The sequence below is a fragment of the Rhinoderma darwinii genome, chromosome 6 (genome assembly GCF_050947455.1).
Source record: "Rhinoderma darwinii isolate aRhiDar2 chromosome 6, aRhiDar2.hap1, whole genome shotgun sequence".
In the NCBI taxonomy this organism is placed as follows: Eukaryota; Metazoa; Chordata; class Amphibia; order Anura; family Rhinodermatidae; genus Rhinoderma; species Rhinoderma darwinii.
Window position 1 is genome coordinate 135,507,225 of NC_134692.1, and position 21,847 is coordinate 135,529,071.

General features: G+C 37.9%; 1 protein-coding gene across 3 annotated transcripts in view; it reads right to left on the reverse strand.

Moving 5' to 3' along the window:
- Positions 1-21,847, reverse strand: part of GRID2IP (Grid2 interacting protein) — a 64,776-nt gene that overhangs the window by 11,817 nt on the left and 31,112 nt on the right. For all 3 annotated transcript variants that reach the window (XM_075830523.1, XM_075830522.1, XM_075830521.1), the window contains 13 exons: positions 18,870-19,121; positions 18,596-18,681; positions 17,378-17,447; positions 16,458-16,552; positions 15,659-15,839; positions 6,042-6,190; positions 4,945-5,049; positions 4,459-4,559; positions 2,816-2,918; positions 2,446-2,735; positions 1,596-2,009; positions 1,252-1,339; positions 404-481 (listed from right to left, as the gene is read on the reverse strand). In XM_075830523.1, coding sequence (XP_075686638.1) covers positions 404-481; positions 1,252-1,339; positions 1,596-2,009; positions 2,446-2,735; positions 2,816-2,918; positions 4,459-4,559; positions 4,945-5,049; positions 6,042-6,190; positions 15,659-15,839; positions 16,458-16,552; positions 17,378-17,447; positions 18,596-18,681; positions 18,870-19,121 — 2,012 coding nt within the window. The remainder of the gene's footprint in view (positions 1-403; positions 482-1,251; positions 1,340-1,595; positions 2,010-2,445; positions 2,736-2,815; positions 2,919-4,458; positions 4,560-4,944; positions 5,050-6,041; positions 6,191-15,658; positions 15,840-16,457; positions 16,553-17,377; positions 17,448-18,595; positions 18,682-18,869; positions 19,122-21,847) is intronic.

Below are 21,847 nucleotides of genomic sequence, written 5' to 3' on the forward strand. Positions count from 1 at the left end.
TAGCAAACTTGTTGTCAGACATACACCTAACAGGTTAGCTGAGCTCCTATAAAATGACTGCACAGTGTCTGGAGTAAAGACGACATGTCTCAGAATGCAAACTACCAGAAGAAGATCTGTACAGACACTGAATCAGCAGGGAATGCTGGGAGATTTTAGCTTTGACGTCTACAGCATTGTGAGTGCAGCTCTGAAGTATAATATAGACAATACATTAGATATGTAATGTATTTGCAGATTTACTCAATGTTTTATGTGAATGACAGATTTATGTATAAATGACTTATATATGGTATTCATACTACAAACCCAATGTTTTTACTTTACTAGGAAAATCCCCTCACCCACCCTTATTTAGTTCTGGAACATTTCAGGGAACTGATATATACTCATATTATCATACCTGTGTTGTAGGCTTTTTTGTGAGACAGAATTTCAACAGCACCTTTGTTTTTCATGGATTCTGGCATCACTGGGAGAACTGTAACAATGGAGAAAAATATTTAAGGCTTTGATCAACTTTGCAGAATATATTTAAAATGCAAAATGAAGTAAAGTTTCCGTAAGTCTTCATTAGAAATCTTCTTCTGTTTTTTGTATTCAGCAACAATGCAGACTTATGTTTCTCCATGGTTCCAGACTACAAACCGACCCTAAATAGTCAGAATCTGCAGGTACAGTCCCTTCCATTTGTGCCTAACGTCTTGTAACCTAACAAATGTATATTAGCATTAAGTAGGGGACAGATTACGGGAAGTAAGACCTGAGTGCAGGATCAGACTACACGAAGGGTTTGTTTGTAGTCTGTAACCGTGGAGACACATCGATCAGAATAGGAGCTGTATGCTGAAAACTATAGGTTATTTTTAATCAGGACGATTAGCAAAGTTGCTTCATTTTTTAATTTAGATACATTGGTGCAATAAAGAAGTTGATTTCAAAAGTTTTCAACACTTTTTACCAAGGTTGATACTTTTAGACATTTGCAATAAGTGGTCACATGGTTTGCGCTGCTTTACAGCAAAATCAATGCAGACTGCAACATTGAATTGCTGTTGGCCAGCACTGGCGACCCCTATGTGCCCTACAGTATGCCTAATGCCTAGACACCAAATAATACTAATAATTCTGCAATACAAGGTACAGTTACAGGACAGTAATAAACAACGTTGTGCTTTACTATGGATTATCTGAATTTGGATGGTACATAATTTGGGCGTTAGAACACATAATGGTCCATTCTCTGCTTACCTGCTGGTTTCTGGGTGCCAAAGTGCAGCTCCAAGTCCAGGTACTTCACCATATCACTCAGCTTTTCATAGTCTGATTCCTCCCCCAACTACAGACAGGTAAAGAAAAAAAGATGCAAATTTGCGACAAATTGACTGTAAAAGTTGCCAAATTTGGAAAGAACTAAAAAATAGCGGAAACTTGATGCTCCTGGGCCACGATGCAAAATCTATAACAGGGCACCCACCTATGGGGCATTCTATAATTATATGCTTGGTAGTCATTCTGCATCAATAAGCCCAGTGGGGAGCGCTCTCGCCTTACTGCACTGAGGCCATGGTTTGAAATCCAACTAGAGAACTCACCTGCCCCCATATCGTCCCTTCTGAATTTTCCACCTGTTCCCAGCGCAGTCTCTTCACACTCATGTGGCTGGATTCACTACGCCGGTGCATGCCGCGATGTGCCAGGAGCTCCAGAGGGGGCGCTTGGGGTATGGGGAGAGGAGGAGGAGCTGGAGGTAACGGTGTTTGTATACATCTCCCCACACCTCGCGGAAAGGAAGAGGGCGCTGTTTTAGATATCTCCTTTTTGCGGGCTGGCTCTCCTCTTGGATGCTGCGGAGGAGGTGGCGGAGGGGGACTGTGAGGGGGTGGGGGGATGTGGTCAGATACTGATGAGTAGGTGAGAGAGCTGCCATCTTCACTGCTGCCGGCTGACTCGCTGGTCGTGCTCACTTCACGTGGGGCACAGCTCAAAGGGTCATCTTGGAAACTCATCTGCAGAGAAGTCCAGAGTATAAAATCAAGTACAATGTATCGATCTTACATGGTAACGAGATGCTGAGTGACAGCCCCTAGTGGTCGTCATTACCATGCCCATAATAGTTGTCACCCAGCTTTCTTAAAGGAAAACTCCAGGAAAACGATGCAATGTGTTATGGCTAGTTCAGGGCCTGAGGGGGCGGAGCATGACACAGTTTCTTTGAATCTCTCTGTTATGCCCCCCCACTCAGGCTCCGCCATAGGGATAACCCTGTGCATCACTTTTTGCCCAGAGTCCTCCTTTAAGAGTCTAAATGGCCTATAGATCTTTTGTTATTGTTATGCAGTTACGTCCCCCAACCTCCTGCTCTGTGTGCACTTTTACTAGTTCTGGCATTCTACTCATGAACCAGGAAGCTCAGGATTAACACAGCTTATTCGAGTCCATTACCTCTTCATAGTCATTCTCAGGGGTTAGAAACTGGTCAGTGATTGCTAAATTTTGTCCCAATTGCCGACTGAGCGCGTCCAGGAATCGGTCGGTATCTCGCGAGCGGCTCGGTCGTGAGAAGGTAAACATTTTTCTGTGCGTTGGCGATGGTGGTAAACTTCCATCCAGGCTGACATAAGGATTTGATTCTGAGCTGCTGGGTGAAGTGGCACTAGGTGGGCGTGGAGGGCACGGGTCAGATGGTGGCACAGAATTTCGCCAGTGATTACTCTGTGCCAACTTACGCTCTCCTGAGTACAGAAGGCAGATGATCCATTATACAAGATAAATGCAAGATACATGTAGAAAGTCACATAAGGTTTACTGGTACCTGTTGTATGGTAGAAGTTACATGACCCGCGGGATCTCATGCTGCCCAATTTACCCGGCATGTTAATAAAACGATTCTCCAACTCAGCATAAACTGCCGACATCTAAACACGGAGGAAAGATAAAGAGACAAAACTGTATATACAGACAGACTACACAACCATGAACGATGCATGGAAAAAATAACTGGAGGGCGTAAGGCTGAATTCACATCTGCATTCGTATTTCCGTTTTTCTGTACCGTCATAGGAATAGAACAATCGAAAATTCTGACAGTGCCACATTGCATTGATCACACATATACGTGTTAATAAGATCACCTCTCAGCTACACAAGGCCAATTTTTTAAGCCTTTCATTGTAAAAGACACCTCCAATCCCATTTAACAATCAAGTCGCCCGCCTTTGAACCCTCTCCAGTTGTCCTGTATCCTTGTCACAATGTGGAGCCCAAAACTGAATTCCATATTCAATATGTGTCCTTACCAGGAATTTATATACGGGTAATATTACATTTATAGAGGGGTAATATTACATGCGATTCACAGGTTTTTCTAAAAAAAAAATTTGTATACACCCTAAAATCCTATTTGCTTTTGCAGCTGCTGCTTGACATTGAGTACTGCTGCTTAGCTTGTTTGAAACTAGAATACCCAGGTTCTTCTCTTGTTCCGTTAACCAATATCTGTTCATGAAAATAGATGGAAGGTTGTCACGGCCACACCCCTTATACTTTCACCCAACCAGATGCAGAATTTGTACCCAAATGAATTATCTGCAACAGGACCCTCACCACCACCTAGCATGTGCCCTTTATGATATGGACGTCTTCTTAGGCCCCCTCAGGTACTAGGGAACTGCTACCTCTGCACCCCCTATAGCCACAACTCTGCTCCCAGTGTCAGTTTGCTGGCATAAGCCATAAGAACGAGTCAGTACAGAGGCAGAAAGTTGTACGATTGCCTTGTGAATTGCTAATCAGCATTCTAAAACGAACAGCCGGCTGTCTCCACTGCAGAATATAGATATATTTTAAAGGAGACCTACTAGAAGAAATTTATAAAAGATCATGTAATGTATAATTGGATTCTGAAAACTGTTTTTTAATATCTTACTTCTAGGCTGAGATATGATCACTTGAAGTTACAAGCCTAAAGCATGAGGCTGCACTACTGAGAGATTCTGATGACAACAATATCCAACCTATGATCCCAGCCTAAAGGGGGTTTTACACTGGCCGATTATCGTGCAGACGAGTGTTCGTATAACTCTCGTTGCGGATAATTGCCCTGTGTAAACAGGGCAGCGATCAGAAGATGAACGAGCAAACGATCGATGATCTGATCGTATCATTTTAAAAAAGAGAAATATTATCGTTGTCGGCAGCACATCTTGGTGTGTAAACAGGGAGACGCGCTGCCGACATGATGATAATGTATGGGGACAAAGTGATCGGAGTAACGAAAACTCGTCCCCATCCATAGCTCCTTGTGACAGGAGCAAACGAGCGTCGATCAACGATGTCTCGTTGATCGGCGTTCGCTGCATCGGCCGATTGTCGGCCGGTGTAAAAGGCCCTTAAGTCACTAGTGTATCAGATATACTGGCCACCACGTAAACTTCAGTCACATAAGATCATACAGACCATTTTAGGATTCGGTGTTTCAGGTAACGATGTCCCGTCTCCCGCTTGTCTCTCTCCTGTTGTCAGACGAGGAGCAACTTCCATTGGTTCACACTGAGAGACTGCGTACGACAAACATATTACTTTATTACACGAACGCCGCTCCTTAAGGAAAGTGTGTAGGGTGGATCTATCATTATAAGATCCCTCATACGGCAGAGAAAATAGGGTTTTTCACCTCTTGCTTCTCTCCGTTTTGGCCTGTAGGACGAGGTTAGGCTTAGCCTTGCTTAGTTTACATTGTAGGCAGTGGGGGGAGGTTTTCATTACAGAAAGCTGCCTCCCAGCACTTCTCTCATCTCTGTTACATCTGTAACTACTGTGCTGTAAGTTGTATATACGCTATACGGTACTTATGAACCTCATTCAATGAGTGGTAACAAAATAGGGTTTTAAGGTAGCCGTTTTTTTTCACGTATAAAGTTTTAATACATGAATTACATTTACCTGTCTTCCCTTCTTCCACAGCTGGCGCTCGTATGCTCCCCTGATACATTGCCTGTCCATGGACAGACCCTCGATGTGGGACCCCGAGATCTGCGTCCACGGCAGCTGCATAAGAAAGATCAAAAAGATAAAATTTCAGCATAAGTGATAATATACTAATGGCTGCCAAGGTCACATCCCCGGGCTTATAAAATTATATGACCGGCCGATGACATTGAGATAATGCAGACTGGATGGTTGACACAGAGATTAAACCTAAATGGAAACGATGATTAAATTGTGAATGTTGAGAGTTATAATACCTTCCAGAACAGGGTTTTTGCTGGAGCAGATAAGAGAATTAAAAGCTTAAATTTATGTGGCTCAGCTCTATCCCTATAATGCATATTAGTAATCACCACGGAGTCCTGTCATCACACAGAGCCCTGTAATAACCACATTACATAGAGTGTAAACTTAGAATGTCACCGCGGTCACGTGACACGGCTTCGCCAAATAACTAGATTTAATAGAAGAAATCTCCGCAGATGATGTCTGGTTGTTATGGTGACGATGGAGAAGATGGGAACCAGGGGAACAGATGTTGAAATTCTAATATTAAAGGGGACAGCCCATGAACACAAGCTATTAATCTCATGCGGCTATGTCGGACATGTTTAAGTATTTTTCGGGCTTACTGTAATATTATAGCACGATATATAAGGGAAAAAAAACAAAAACCATCAAAACTCAAAAATATATAATAATGATTATTAGAAATGATTCTGCACTAGTGCAACCCCGGTGGTGAGAGCGCAGCATGACATGGCTGCATTTTAATACACAGTATATAACATAGTTCAGCTCTGTGCTGTATTCTGCAGCCCCTATTGTACCACCACCACCGTCGCATCGCTGCCGACGCCACCCTTGCTCAGGGGTCCTGTGCTACCTGTGTCTGCCCCTGAATCTGTATATGGTAAAATCCCAGGGCATAAATGACGTAACGGTTCACAGTGGTACGGTCGTGTGATTTCATTGTAGATGGCACTATGGCTATAGGAGATGATAGGTGATGGACATGAGAAGATGAGCGCTCAGTTACGGAGCTCTCTGACCTGCCTTGTACCCCAGGAAGCGGGCGATCTTGTGCTGGCAGTGTTCCTGTTCCTCATATGTCATCAACTGGAAGATGAATTGCCAGATGATCTGTTTGGCCGGAGTGTCCAGGACAGGATATATATCCACGATGAGCGTGTCAATGTTCCTGCGGACACAAATAGGATCAGAAAAGAGGTCACAGAGCGAGCAGCTGTCACCATGTGTCCTCCGATGACTGCGTCACCTTCTCTTGTTTCAGAGCATACAATATGCATGGAGCAGGACTGTATATACCAAATGATATATATATATATATCTATATACATGAAAAACCCTCATAACTGCACAATATGTAAAAAAATAAGTTGCAGAAAAGAAAAAACCTTTTGAAACTAATATCATAGACGATTCCGTGTTCTACGATGTAAATAGTTCACGAAGACCCAAATCTAATTATAATATAATTTATAAAAATATGTCCAAACCACAAGATTGTCATTATTATAGCTGTTAACAATTAGTAGCATTATAGTAGTTATATTCTTGTATATAGGGGGCAGTATTATAGTAGTTATATTCTTGTATATAGGGGGCAGTATTATAGTAGTTATATTCTTGTATATAGGAGCAGTATTATAGTAGTTATATTCTTGTATATAGGGGTAGTATTATAGTAGTTATATTCTTGTATATAGGGGGGCAGTATTATAGTAGTTATATTCTTGTATATAGGGAGCAGTATTATAGTAGTTATATTCTTGTATATAGGAGGCAGTATTATAGTAGTTATATTCTTGTATATAGGGGGCAGTATTATGGTAGTTATATTCTTGTATATAGGGGGCAGTATTATAGTAGTTATATTCTTGTATATAGGGGGCAGTATTATAGTAGTTATATTCTTGTATATAGGAGCAGTATTATAGTAGTTATATTCTTGTATATAGGGGTAGTATTATAGTAGTTATATTCTTGTATATAGGGGGGCAGTATTATAGTAGTTATATTCTTGTATATAGGGACAGTATTATAGTAGTTATATTCTTGTATATAGGAGCAGTATTATAGTAGTTATATTCTTGTATATAGGAGCAGTATTATAGTAGTTATATTCTTGTATATAGGAGCAGTATTATAGTAGTTATATTCTTGTATATAGGGGGCAGTATTATAGTAGTTATATTCTTGTATATAGGGGGCAGTATTATAGTAGTTATAGTCTTGTATATAGGAGCAGTATTATAGTAGTTATATTCTTGTATATAGGGGCAGTATTATAGTAGTTATATTCTTGTATATAGGGAGCAGTATTATAGTAGTTATATTCTTGTATATAGGGGCAGTATTATAGTAATTATATTCTTGTATATAGAAGCAGTATTATAGTAGTAGTTATATTCTTGTATATAGGGGCAGTATTATAGTAGTTATATTCTTGTATATAGGGGCAGTATTATAGTAGTTATATTCTTGTATATAGGAGCAGTATTATAGTAGTTATATTCTTGTATATAGGAGCAGTATTATAGTAGTTCTATTCTTGTATATAGGGGGCAGTATTATAGTAGTTATATTCTTGTATATAGGAGCAGTATTATAGTAGTTATATTCTTGTATATAGGGGCAGTATTATAGTAGTTATATTATTGTATATAGGAGCAGTATTATAGTAGTTATATTCTTGTATATAGGGGCAATATTATAGTAGTTATATTCTTGTATATAGGAGCAGTATTATAGTAGTTATATTCTTGTATATAGGGGCAGTAATATAGTAGTTATATTCTTGTATATAGGGGGCAGTATTATAGTAGTTATATTCTTATATATAGGGGCAGTATTATAGTAGTTATATTCTTGTATATAGGGGGCAGTATTATAGTAGTTATATTCTTATATATAGGGGCAGTATTATAGTAGTTATATTCTTGTATATAGGGGGCAGTATTATAGTAGTTATATTCTTGTATATAGGAGCAGTATTAGGGCGGGTTCACACGTGGCGGAATTTCACTTAAATTCCGCTGCGGACACTCCAAGCGTTAATCCGCAGCGGTGCCGTTTGTCCATTGACTTACACTTTAATTTAGCAGTGTTCGTTTAGACGAGGCGTAAAATTCCGCTGCGGAGCATAGGCTGCGGAGCGGAATTTGGTGTCTGCAGCATGCTCTGTCTGTTGCGGAGCAGTGGCGGACTCATGGCGGAATTTCTCCATTGACTTCAATGGAGAGTCAAAATTCCGCAATGAAGTCCGCAGATCTTATGTGTGCTGCGGAGCGTATTGTTTTTACTACCATGACATTTCTTCATTCTGGCTGGACCTATGTATTTCTAGGTCTACAGCCAGACTGAGGAAGTCAATGGGGCTACCGTAATGACGGGAGCGTTGCGAGGAGACGTCTGTAAATAGTCACTGTCCAGGGTGCTGAAAGAGTTAAGCGATCGGCAGTAACTGTTTCTGCACCCGGGACAGTGACTACCGATCTCAATATACATGTATCTGTAAAAAACATATAAGTTCATACTTACCGAGAACTCCCTGCGTCTGTCTCCAGTCCGGCCTCCCAGGATGACGTTTCAGTCTAAGTGACGGCTGCAGCCAATCACAGGCCAAGCACAGGCTGCAGCGGTCACATGGACTGGTGCGTCATCCAGGGAGGTCGGGCTGGATGCCGAAAGAGGGACGCGTCACCAAGACAACGGCCGGTAAGTATGAAATTCTTTTACTTTCCCTAGGGAATGTGCTGTCCCTTCTCTCTATCCTGCACTGATAGGGAGAAGGGAAGCACTTTTCCCGCAGTCCGCAGCAGCTAGTCCGCATCAATTTTCTGCACATTTTGTGCAGATCCGCAGCAGAATCTGCAACGCAGATTCTGTGCGGCATTGATGCGGACAGTTGCGGAGGAAATCCGCCACGTGTGGTCATGCCCTTATAGTAGTTATATTCTTGTATATAGGAGCAGTATTATAGTAGTTATATTCTTGTATATAGGGGCAGTATTATAGTAGTTATATTCTTGTATATAGGGGCAGTATTATAGTAGTTATATTCTTGTATATAGGGGCAGTATTATAGTAGTTATATTCTTGTATATAGGTGCAGTATTAGGGTATGTTCACACGGCCTATTTACGGACGTAATTCGGGCGTTTTTGCCCCGAATTACGTCTGAAAATAGCGCCTCAATAGCGCTGACAAACATCTGCCCATTGAAAGCAATGGGCAGACGTTTGTCTGTTCACACGAGGCGTATATTTACGCGCCGCTGTCAAATGACGGCGCGTAAATAGACGCCCGCGTAGAAGAAGTGACCTGTCACTTCTTTGGCCGTAATTGGAGCCGCTATTCATTGACTCCAATGAATAGCAGCGCTAATTACGGCCGTAATTGACGCGGCGTTCATGCGCCTGCACATGCCGGTACGGCTGAAATTACGGGGATGTTTTCAGGCTGAAACATCCCCGTAAATTCAGCCGTTACGGACCCCCGCCGTGTGAACATACCCTTATAGTGGTTATATTCTTGTATATAGGATCAGTATTATAGTAGTTATATTCTTGTATATAGGAGCAGTATTATAGTAGTTATATTCTTGTATATAGGATCAGTATTATAGTAGTTATATTCTTGTATATAGGATCACTATTATAGTAGTTATATTCTTGTATATAGGAGTAGTATTATAGTAGTTATATTCTTGTATATAGGAGCAGTATTATAGCAGTTATATTCTTGTATATAGGGGGCAGTATTATAGTAGTTATATTCTTGTATATAGGGGCAGTATTATAGTAGTTATATTCTTGTATATAGGGAGCAGTATTATAGTAGTTATATTCTTGTATATAGGGAGCAGTATTATAGTAGTTATATTCTTGTATATAGGGGCAGTATTATAGTAATTATATTCTTGTATATAGAAGCAGTATTATAGTAGTAGTTATATTCTTGTATATAGGGTGCAGTATTATAGTAGTTATATTCTTGTATATAGGGGCAGTATTATAGTAGTTGTATATAGGGGCAGTATTATAGTAGTTATATTCTTGTATATAGGAGCAGTATTATAGTAGTTATATTCTTGTATATAGGAGCAGTATTATAGTAGTTCTATTCTTGTATATAGGGGGCAGTATTATAGTAGTTATATTCTTGTATATAGGAGCTGTATTATAGTAGTTATATTCTTGTATATAGGGGGCAGTATTATAGTAGTTATATTCTTGTATATAGGAGCAGTATTATAGTAGTTATATTCTTGTATATAGGGGGCAGTATTATAGTAGTTATATTCTTGTATATGGGAGCAGTATTATAGTAGTTATATTCTTGTATATAGGAGCAGTATTATAGTAGTTATATTCTTGTATATAGGAGCAGTATTATAGTAGTTATATTCTTGTATATAGGGGCAGTATTATAGTAGTTATATTCTTGTATATAGGTGCAGTATTATAGTGGTTATATTCTTGTATATAGGATCAGTATTATAGTAGTTATATTCTTGTATATAGGAGCAGTATTATAGTAGTTATATTCTTGTATATAGGATCAGTATTATAGTAGTTATATTCTTGTATATAGGATCACTATTATAGTAGTTATATTCTTGTATATAGGAGTAGTATTATAGTAGTTATATTCTTGTATATAGGAGCAGTATTATAGCAGTTATATTCTTGTATATAGGGGGCAGTATTATAGTAGTTATATTCTTGTATATAGGGGCAGTATTATAGTAGTTATATTCTTGTATATAGGGAGCAGTATTATAGTAGTTATATTCTTGTATATAGGGAGCAGTATTATAGTAGTTATATTCTTGTATATAGGGGCAGTATTATAGTAATTATATTCTTGTATATAGAAGCAGTATTATAGTAGTAGTTATATTCTTGTATATAGGGTGCAGTATTATAGTAGTTATATTCTTGTATATAGGGGCAGTATTATAGTAGTTATATTCTTGTATATAAGGGCAGTATTATAGTAGTTATATTCTTGTATATAGGAGCAGTATTATAGTAGTTATATTCTTGTATATAGGAGCAGTATTATAGTAGTTCTATTCTTGTATATAGGGGGCAGTATTATAGTAGTTATATTCTTGTATATAGGAGCTGTATTATAGTAGTTATATTCTTGTATATAGGGGGCAGTATTATAGTAGTTATATTCTTGTATATAGGAGCAGTATTATAGTAGTTATATTCTTGTATATAGGGGGCAGTATTATAGTAGTTATATTCTTGTATATGGGAGCAGTATTATAGTAGTTATATTCTTGTATATAGAAGCAGTATTATAGTAGTTATATTCTTGTATATAGGAGCAGTATTATAGTAGTTATATTCTTGTATATAGGGGGCAGTATTATAGTAGTTATATTCTTGTATATAGGGGGCAGTATTATAGTAGTTATATTCTTATATATAGGGGTAGTATTATAGTAGTTATATTCTTGTATATAGGGGGCAGTATTATAGTAGTTATATACTTGTATATAGGAGCAGTATTATAGTAGTTATATTCTTGTATATAGGAGCAGCAGTATTATAGTAGTTATATTCTTGTATATAGGGGCAGTATTATAGTAGTTATATTCTTGTATATAGGGGCTGTATTATAGTAGTTATATTCTTGTATATAGGGGGCAGTATTATAGTAGTTATATTCTTGTATATAGGAGCAGTATTATAGTAGTTATATTCTTGTATATAGGGGGCAGTATTATAGTAGTTATATTCTTGTATATGGGAGCAGTATTATAGTAGTTATATTCTTGTATATAGAAGCAGTATTATAGTAGTTATATTCTTGTATATAGGAGCAGTATTATAGTAGTTATATTCTTGTATATAGGGGGCAGTATTATAGTAGTTATATTCTTGTATATAGGGGGCAGTATTATAGTAGTTATATTCTTATATATAGGGGTAGTATTATAGTAGTTATATTCTTGTATATAGGGGGCAGTATTATAGTAGTTATATTCTTGTATATAGGAGCAGTATTATAGTAGTTATATTCTTGTATATAGGGGGCAGTATTATAGTAGTTATATTCTTGTATATGGGAGCAGTATTATAGTAGTTATATTCTTGTATATAGAAGCAGTATTATAGTAGTTATATTCTTGTATATAGGAGCAGTATTATAGTAGTTATATTCTTGTATATAGGGGGCAGTATTATAGTAGTTATATTCTTGTATATAGGGGGCAGTATTATAGTAGTTATATTCTTATATATAGGGGTAGTATTATAGTAGTTATATTCTTGTATATAGGGGGCAGTATTATAGTAGTTATATACTTGTATATAGGAGCAGTATTATAGTAGTTATATTCTTGTATATAGGAGCAGCAGTATTATAGTAGTTATATTCTTGTATATAGGGGCAGTATTATAGTAGTTATATTCTTGTATATAGGTGCAGTATTATAGTGGTTATATTCTTGTATATAGGATCAGTATTATAGTAGTTATATTCTTGTATATAGGAGCAGTATTATAGTAGTTATATTCTTGTATATAGGATCAGTATTATAGTAGTTATATTCTTGTATATAGGATCACTATTATAGTAGTTATATTCTTGTATATAGGAGTAGTATTATAGTAGTTATATTCTTGTATATAGGAGCAGTATTATAGCAGTTATATTCTTGTATATAGGGGGCAGTATTATAGTAGTTATATTCTTGTATATAGGGGCAGTATTATAGTAGTTATATTCTTGTATATAGGGAGCAGTATTATAGTAGTTATATTCTTGTATATAGGGAGCAGTATTATAGTAGTTATATTCTTGTATATAGGGGCAGTATTATAGTAATTATATTCTTGTATATAGAAGCAGTATTATAGTAGTAGTTATATTCTTGTATATAGGGTGCAGTATTATAGTAGTTATATTCTTGTATATAGGGGCAGTATTATAGTAGTTATATTCTTGTATATAAGGGCAGTATTATAGTAGTTATATTCTTGTATATAGGAGCAGTATTATAGTAGTTATATTCTTGTATATAGGAGCAGTATTATAGTAGTTCTATTCTTGTATATAGGGGGCAGTATTATAGTAGTTATATTCTTGTATATAGGAGCTGTATTATAGTAGTTATATTCTTGTATATAGGGGGCAGTATTATAGTAGTTATATTCTTGTATATAGGAGCAGTATTATAGTAGTTATATTCTTGTATATAGGGGGCAGTATTATAGTAGTTATATTCTTGTATATGGGAGCAGTATTATAGTAGTTATATTCTTGTATATAGAAGCAGTATTATAGTAGTTATATTCTTGTATATAGGAGCAGTATTATAGTAGTTATATTCTTGTATATAGGGGGCAGTATTATAGTAGTTATATTCTTGTATATAGGGGGCAGTATTATAGTAGTTATATTCTTATATATAGGGGTAGTATTATAGTAGTTATATTCTTGTATATAGGGGGCAGTATTATAGTAGTTATATACTTGTATATAGGAGCAGTATTATAGTAGTTATATTCTTGTATATAGGAGCAGCAGTATTATAGTAGTTATATTCTTGTATATAGGGGCAGTATTATAGTAGTTATATTCTTGTATATAGGGGCTGTATTATAGTAGTTATATTCTTGTATATAGGGGGCAGTATTATAGTAGTTCTATTCTTGTATATAGGGGGCAGTATTACAGTAGTTATATTCTTGTATATAGGGGCTGTATTATAGTAGTTATATTCTTGTATATAGGGGGCAGTATTATAGTAGTTATATTCTTATACATAGGGGCAGTATTATAGTAGTTATATTCTTGTATATAGGGGCAGTATTATAGTAGTTATATTCTTGTATATAGGGGCAGTATTATAGTAGTTATATTCTTGTATATAAGAGCAGTATTATAGTAGTTATATTCTTGTATATAGGAGCAGTATTATAGTAGTTCTATTCTTGTATATAGGGGGCAGTATTATAGTAGTTATATTCTTGTATATAGGAGCAGTATTATAGTAGTTATATTCTTGTATATAGGGGGCAGTATTATAGTAGTTATATTCTTGTATATAGGAGCAGTATTATAGTAGTTATATTCTTGTATATAGGGGGCAGTATTATAGTAGTTATATTCTTGTATATAGGGGGCAGTATTATAGTAGTTATATTCTTGTATATAGGAGCAGTATTATAGTAGTTATATTCTTGTATATAGGAGCAGTATTATAGTAGTTATATTCTTGTATATAGGGGGCAGTATTATAGTAGTTATATTCTTGTATATAGGGGGCAGTATTATAGTAGTTATATTCTTATATATAGGGGTAGTATTATAGTAGTTATATTCTTGTATATAGGGGGCAGTATTATAGTAGTTATATACTTGTATATAGGAGCAGTATTATAGTAGTTATATTCTTGTATATAGGAGCAGCAGTATTATAGTAGTTATATTCTTGTATATAGGGGCAGTATTATAGTAGTTATATTCTTGTATATAGGGGCTGTATTATAGTAGTTATATTCTTGTATATAGGGGGCAGTATTATAGTAGTTATATTCTTGTATATAGGGGGCAGTATTACAGTAGTTATATTCTTGTATATAGGGGCTGTATTATAGTAGTTATATTCTTGTATATAGGGGGCAGTATTATAGTAGTTATATTCTTATACATAGGGGGCAGTATTATAGTAGTTATATTCTTGTATATAGGGGGCAGTATTATAGTAGTTATATTCTTGTATATAGGGGCAGTATTATAGTAGTTATATTCTTGTACATAGGGGCAGTATTATAGTAGTTATATTCTTGTACATAGGGGCAGTATTATAGTAGTTATATTCTTGTATATAGGGGCAGTATTATAGTAGTTATATTCTTGTATATAGGAGCAGTATTATAGTAGTTATATTCTTGTATATAGGGGCTGTATTATAGTAGTTATATTCTTGTATATAGGGGGCAGTATTATAGTAGTTATATTCTTGTATATAGGGGGCAGTATTACAGTAGTTATATTCTTGTATATAAGGGCTGTATTATAGTAGTTATATTCTTGTATATAGGGGGCAGTATTATAGTAGTTATATTCTTATACATAGGGGGCAGTATTATAGTAGTTATATTCTTGTATATAGGAGCAGTATTATAGTAGTTATATTCTTGTATATAGGGGGCAGTATTGTAGTAGTTATATTGTATAGAGGGGCAGTATTACAGTAGTTATATTCTTGTATATAGGGGCAGTATTATAGTAGTTATATTCTTGTATATAGGGGCAGTATTATAGTAGTTATATTCTTATATATTGGGGCAGTATTATAGTAGTTATATTCTTGTATATAGGGGCAGTATTATAGTAGTTATATTCTTGTATATAGGGGCAGTATTATAGTAGTTATATTCTTGTATATAGGGGCAGTATTATAGTAGTTATATTCTTATATATAGGGGCAGTATTATAGTAGTTATATTCTTGTATATAGGGGCAGTATTATAGTAGTTATATTCTTGTATATAGGGGCAGTATTATAGTAGTTATATTCTTGTACATAGGGGGCAGTATTATAACAGTTACATTCCAGGCAATCCTATTACACAGTCACTGCACATTACAAAAAGTTTCAGCCAATTGACTCTACCTGTGCTGGAAGAAACTCTCTAGAGCTTTACACACTGTGTACCGCTCTGTGGGAGTGAGTAGATGTTCCAGCTGTTGGCTAAAGCTCCTTCCTTGAATACGAATGTTGGATGGAAGGATTTCTGCCACCCACTGGAGGGAGGTGAGAGCAGATGATGGGATAGTAGTATCAGAATCTGAATCTGTAATGTAAACAGTGAAGTACTTGCAGTTAACCATAGAAGGCCACAGCAGAATTCAATGTAAATGAATTCGATAATTGGTCTTTTACTAGAGTAGCTAAATAAAGTTCTAGAAATGTATGATTGTATGCTGGGTCTTAGCCACCATCTATATATAGTATATGAATATATATATATGTATTTCATGAATATATATATATTCATGAAATACCGATCACCACTATTCAATGCAGTAGTAGCCCAAATCTACTCGGCCCACTACTTAGCTAAAAGCACAGATTAATAATTGCACGTTAGGCAGTCTGAAGCATTTCATAATGAATAACATAATATATGGGATTTTTTTTATGGAGTGTCCCTTTAAGGACCCTACAGTAACAGATAACGGACACAAGATGGCAGCGCAACCTTCTAACATGTAGATATCTGAGATAAACTGCAGCCCTGCATTGCTTATAAGGTCATTTATAACCGGAGTTTCCCTTTAAGGAGGTTTACGACCTATCTGTAACATATATTTCCTTTTGCCATAAAAAAAATCTGATTGCATGTGAATTTCTTTCTGTAATTCTTCCGCTGACACATGTTAATTGATGAACGGGTAGTGGAGAGTCTCACCTGCACAGTACGACACGCTGCCCTCTTCTACCACTAATGTTGGCATGGCACCACTGCCTTGCAGCATGCAGACCACCTTCTCATGGCAGCAGTTTCTAAAAGGAAAAAGAGAAGAAAAAGAAAGCAGTGTCTCAGTAGTGTGTCCTCCATGATGTGCATTGAAGCCTGAAAAAACACGTTCACCATATGATATGCAAAAAACTAAAATTAACTGGAGAGAACACAACAAAAGGACAGACATAAATAAGAAGGCAAAAATACTGCTAAAAATAATGTCAACCCAAAAAGGTGTGTGCAGTGGGCTGTCATGCGGACGTTCTTACGTCAGTGTAGGAGTGACTTTTATAGATGTCAAAGGCTATGACTATGAGCCTATCATAAGCAACACTAACAGGCATGAATTGAAGAGAGGGGGTGAGTAAAGAGAGTGTATTTGTATATATGTATGAATCTTCTGTGACTGGGTGACAAAAGATAGTTCTCCATATCATTCAAAATGGCTGACAATGGTTGCAAATACCTCTACCCACTTATAATAGGAAAAACAGCTCCGAAAGTGTAGCAGTTTCTTTTGGACTTACTCTACCGTTTCAAATGAGTTCTACATACCTTCTTTTAACCATCTGATAATCCGGAATACTTCATAATTGAGCACTTATAATGCCAGTTTAAAGGGGATACTCTGACCAAAAACATTTCTAGAAGCAGCCTGGCATCTAATGCACAACAGGGTCTGCTGGACCGCCACCTATGGATATTCCAATAATGTCTATGGTTGGAGTACCCCTTTAAATGATGTTTTCTGTATTCAGAATGGCTCATTATTAATTCCCTTTTTGTCATTGGGCCCATTATATGTGGCCAGTAGAAGATCAATATCTGTAGTCATTCTTTCAATATAGACAAGCCAAGCTCCTCACCTCATGTCCAAGCCGTTCAAGAATAATATTCTGTCTCCAGGATGGAGTCCGGCCACCTCTGCAGGGCTGCCTGGAAGAGATAATTCATCAAGTTCGGACACTAACATGTGCGCACTACACTGCTGTATATATGACCTATGGGAAAGAAAATAATGAGCGTGCACTCAACGTCAGTGAGGAGTACTGGTAACAACTCACTAAGAAGCTGCGGAAAACGAATAAGGTCGTCTCGGAGATGTGACCACAAGTCCTGCTGCTTCAGTCGCTAATCTGAGGCTGTCACACTATATATCTACATGATGGTCTGGAAAATAAAGATGCAGCTAGAAGGAAAAGGAGAAGCGGCGCCGCATAGTGCAGTAATCCCAGTTATGAGATGATGGACAGGTATGATCACCTGAACAAGTTGTGCAATTCACCGGTCTGATGAAGGCGCTATTGCGGTGTTAAAATGCGTAACCACAATTAAGTGAAGTTTATGGTGACCTGATTTGACTCCGGACTGTCAGTAGGGCTGTCAAAATTTTGTTTTTTTTTTGCACAAGAATCATATGGATAATAAAAAGGTAATTCCTGAATTTTCCTTAGCGGATTATCAGGATTTCCAGACCATAGGGTTCTGCCTTAAAATGACGCTACACGTTGGAAGCACTTTAAAGATTAGGATAGATAGATAGATTAGATAGATAGATAGATAGATAGATAGATAGATAGATAGATAGATAGATAGATAGATATTAAATATACAGTAGAAAGATAGATAGATAGATAGATTATTTTGCGTCCATATAAATGTTATCCCAATCCCTGTGGTTTGGCAACCAGTTTTTTTTCTGTATATTCCAGTATACAGTGAATGTCTATGCATAAATACGATTCATTTTTTATATATCTTAATAGCTTTTTAGAGCTTCATTTCCTGAAGCTCCTAAGCTCCCCCTAGTGGTGGCTGCAGGTAGTCAGAATGTTATGTTTCATATCCATGTCTATGCAGGAAATTTGGAGCTCTGTATTATAAAAAAAAAATGGAGCTCTGACTGTTATAAAGATATATTATGAAATGAGTCAGCAGAGAAGTTTGGACCTTAATATGACATAATGTTAAAAGTTGGAGATCTGTATTTTGCAGCTGAATGCATGCAGTTGATGTTGGTATAGTTTTAGAATATTCTGACATTGTACAATGCACTTGTAAGATGTAATGACGGTGTACTGTACCTGGGAGAATGGACTCAATCCATACTGGGGCATTACCCCGTAACGTGAACCCAAAGCTGCTGCTTCCCTTACACACCCGTACTGTCCTGCACAGATATTAGACAAGATGCATTAGGAGACATGAGAATCAGACTACACACAGGGTTTGTTTGTAGTCTGTAACCAAAGAAACACAAAGGTCTGCATAGGAGCTGTATTCACAAAGCTTTTATTGCAAAGTTGCTTTATTTTTTACTTCAGATGCATTGTAGGAATAAAAAAAAATTACATTTACCTGTGTGGCTTCCCAGTGCCCACATTTCCAGCAACAAGAGAACTACTCTTCTTCAATCCCCGGCCCACATCATCCTGGCAGTGTGGTATAGGAGCTGCCCTTGTAGACACCAGCAACCTTTCATGGTGATCTTCACTACGACTCCTCTTCAGACGATTACTGCGCTCACTCCTGGATCGGCAGATCTTGCTGATGAGACTCTGGGATACCACATGGTCAAAACGTTGCCGATGTTTCTTGGGGATGAATATTCTGGCAAGTTAACAAATATGATAAATTATATTTAAAGAGATAGAAACTGGAATAAAACTGGTGAGTAGTGCAGGATTGAGTTTTTACTTTTTCATTTAAATAAATTTCCTGCTCAGCTCCCAATACAACTAAACTACTAGTTCTTTACCTTATAAACGGCCCCTTCCCCCACCTAAACTAGTTTCCTCTTACACAGCCAATCTGCTACCACATATAGTCATGCAAACAAAGAATCTATTTATTTAATTAGTCCCAACTCTCCATCTAATTTGCCATTAATTTTACCCCCTCTTACAACAAATCATCCACCATCTAATCCACTTTCTTCAAACCCCCTATCCAACTAATCTACCACATCCAAGCTATTAATGCCTTCACCCCTCCCCATCTAACCATTCAACTACTTACATCATCGAACTAATCCACCATTTCCATTATCCAACTATTCCACCTCCCTCATCCAACTAATCCACCACCTCCCTCATCTAACTATTCCACCACCTCCCTCATCCAACTATTCAACCACCTCCCTCATCCAACTATTCCACCACCTCCCTCATCCAACTATTCCACCACCTCCCTCATCCAACTATTCCACCACCTCCCTCATCCAACTATTCCACCACCTCCCTCATCCAACTATTCCACCACCTCCCTCATCCAACTATTCCACCACCTCCCTCATCCAACTATTCCACCACCTCCCTCATCTAACTATTCCACCACCTCCCTCATCTAACTATTCCACCACCTCCCTCATCTAACTATTCCACCACCTCCCTCATCTAACTAATCCACCACTTCCCTCATCCAACTATCCCACCACCTCCCTCATCCAACTAATCCACCACCTCCCTCATCCAACTAATCCACCACCTCCCTCATCCAACTAATCCACCACCTCCCTCATCCAACTAATCCACCACTTCCCTCATCCAACTATTCCACCACCTCCCTCATCCAACTATTCCACCACCTCCCTCATCCAACTAATCCACCACTTCCCTCATCCAACTATTCCACCACCTCCCTCATCCAACTAATCCACCACCTCCCTCATCCAACTAATCCACCACCTCCCTCATCCAACTAATCCACCACTTCCCCCATCCAACTAATCCACCACTTCCCTCATCCAACACCTCCCTCATCCAACTAATCCACCACTTCCCTCATCCAACTAATCCACCACTTCCTTCATCCAACTAATCCACCACCTCCCTCATCCAACTAATCCACCACCTCCCTCATCCAACTAATCCACCACTTCCCTCATCCAACTAATCCACCACTTCCCTCATCCAAATATTCCACCACCTCCCTCATCCAACTAATCCACCACTTCCCTCATCCAACTATTCCACCACCTCCATCATCCAACTATTCCACCCACGCCTTCATCCAACTAATCTACCATTTCCCTCATCCAACCAATGTACCACTTCCATTATCCAACTAATTCACCACTTCCCTCATCCAAATAATCCAACACTTCCCTAATCCACTACTTTCCTCATCCAAGTAATCTACCACTTCTCATGCATCAAACCAATTTAACATTTGCCACTACCCAATCGCTTCCCCCACGTCTGAACCCAACCATGAGACCACTTCCATCCCTGCATACAGCCTACCTATAATTTCCTTTTTCCTATCCAACCAATGTACCCTTTTCCTACTCTCCATGAAACCATTCTACCGCTTCCCTCATCCGACCCATCTACCGCTTCCCTCATCCGACCAATCTACCGATTCTCTCATCCAACTATGAGGGAGGTGGTGGATTAGTTGGATGAGGGACAGACCACTTCGTTCATGCAACTAATCCACCACCTCCCTCATCCAACTAATCCACCACCTCCCTCATCCAACTAATCCACCACTTCCCTCATCCAACTATTCCACCACCTCCCTCATCCAACTAATCCAACTATCCCACCACTTCCCTCATGCAACTATTCTACCACTTCCCTCATCCAACCATTCCACCATTTCCTGTATCCAACCAATCTACTACTTCCCTCATCTAGTCATTCTACCAATTCACTCATTTAACCAATCGACCACTTCCGTCATTCAACCAATCTACCGCTCTCATGCATGAAATCAATCTAACATTTTTCCCACTACCCATTTATTTCGCTCACGTCTGATCCTAAAGATGAGATCATTTCCACACTTGCATCCAGCCTGCCTATTATTTCCTTTATTCCATCCAACCAATGTCCCCTATGCCTACTCTCCATGAAACCAATCTACTACTTCCCTCATGCCACTTCCAACTAATAGCCCATTTCCACAAAGTCCATTACCCAAACAGTCTACCACTATCTCACCAGTTGGTCAAATGTCTTACCTCTTTCTCCCACTATCAAACCCCCCACCACTTCCTTCCAGGATCTCCTGATCCGGAGCGATAGAGAATGAATGGGTTACTAAGTCTATCATAAAATGCGGTTGACTTTCTTCTCCACCACAATCCCCTTGTCTGTTTCACCTCCATCTCAGCAGGACACAATGACAACTATTCCTTCTCTCCGTTACACCCTTTAATTCCCAAACATTATTTTTTTTTTACTTGTCTTATTTTTCTTCCTCCTCTCTTCCCAGCAGTGCTGACATTTCAACAGGGAGCAGAAGAAACTCTCAGAAGATTTGGCAGAGCGAGTCTCATCATATAATTATCCCAGCAGCGAGATAAAAGCCGGCTTGCAAGCATGCACACG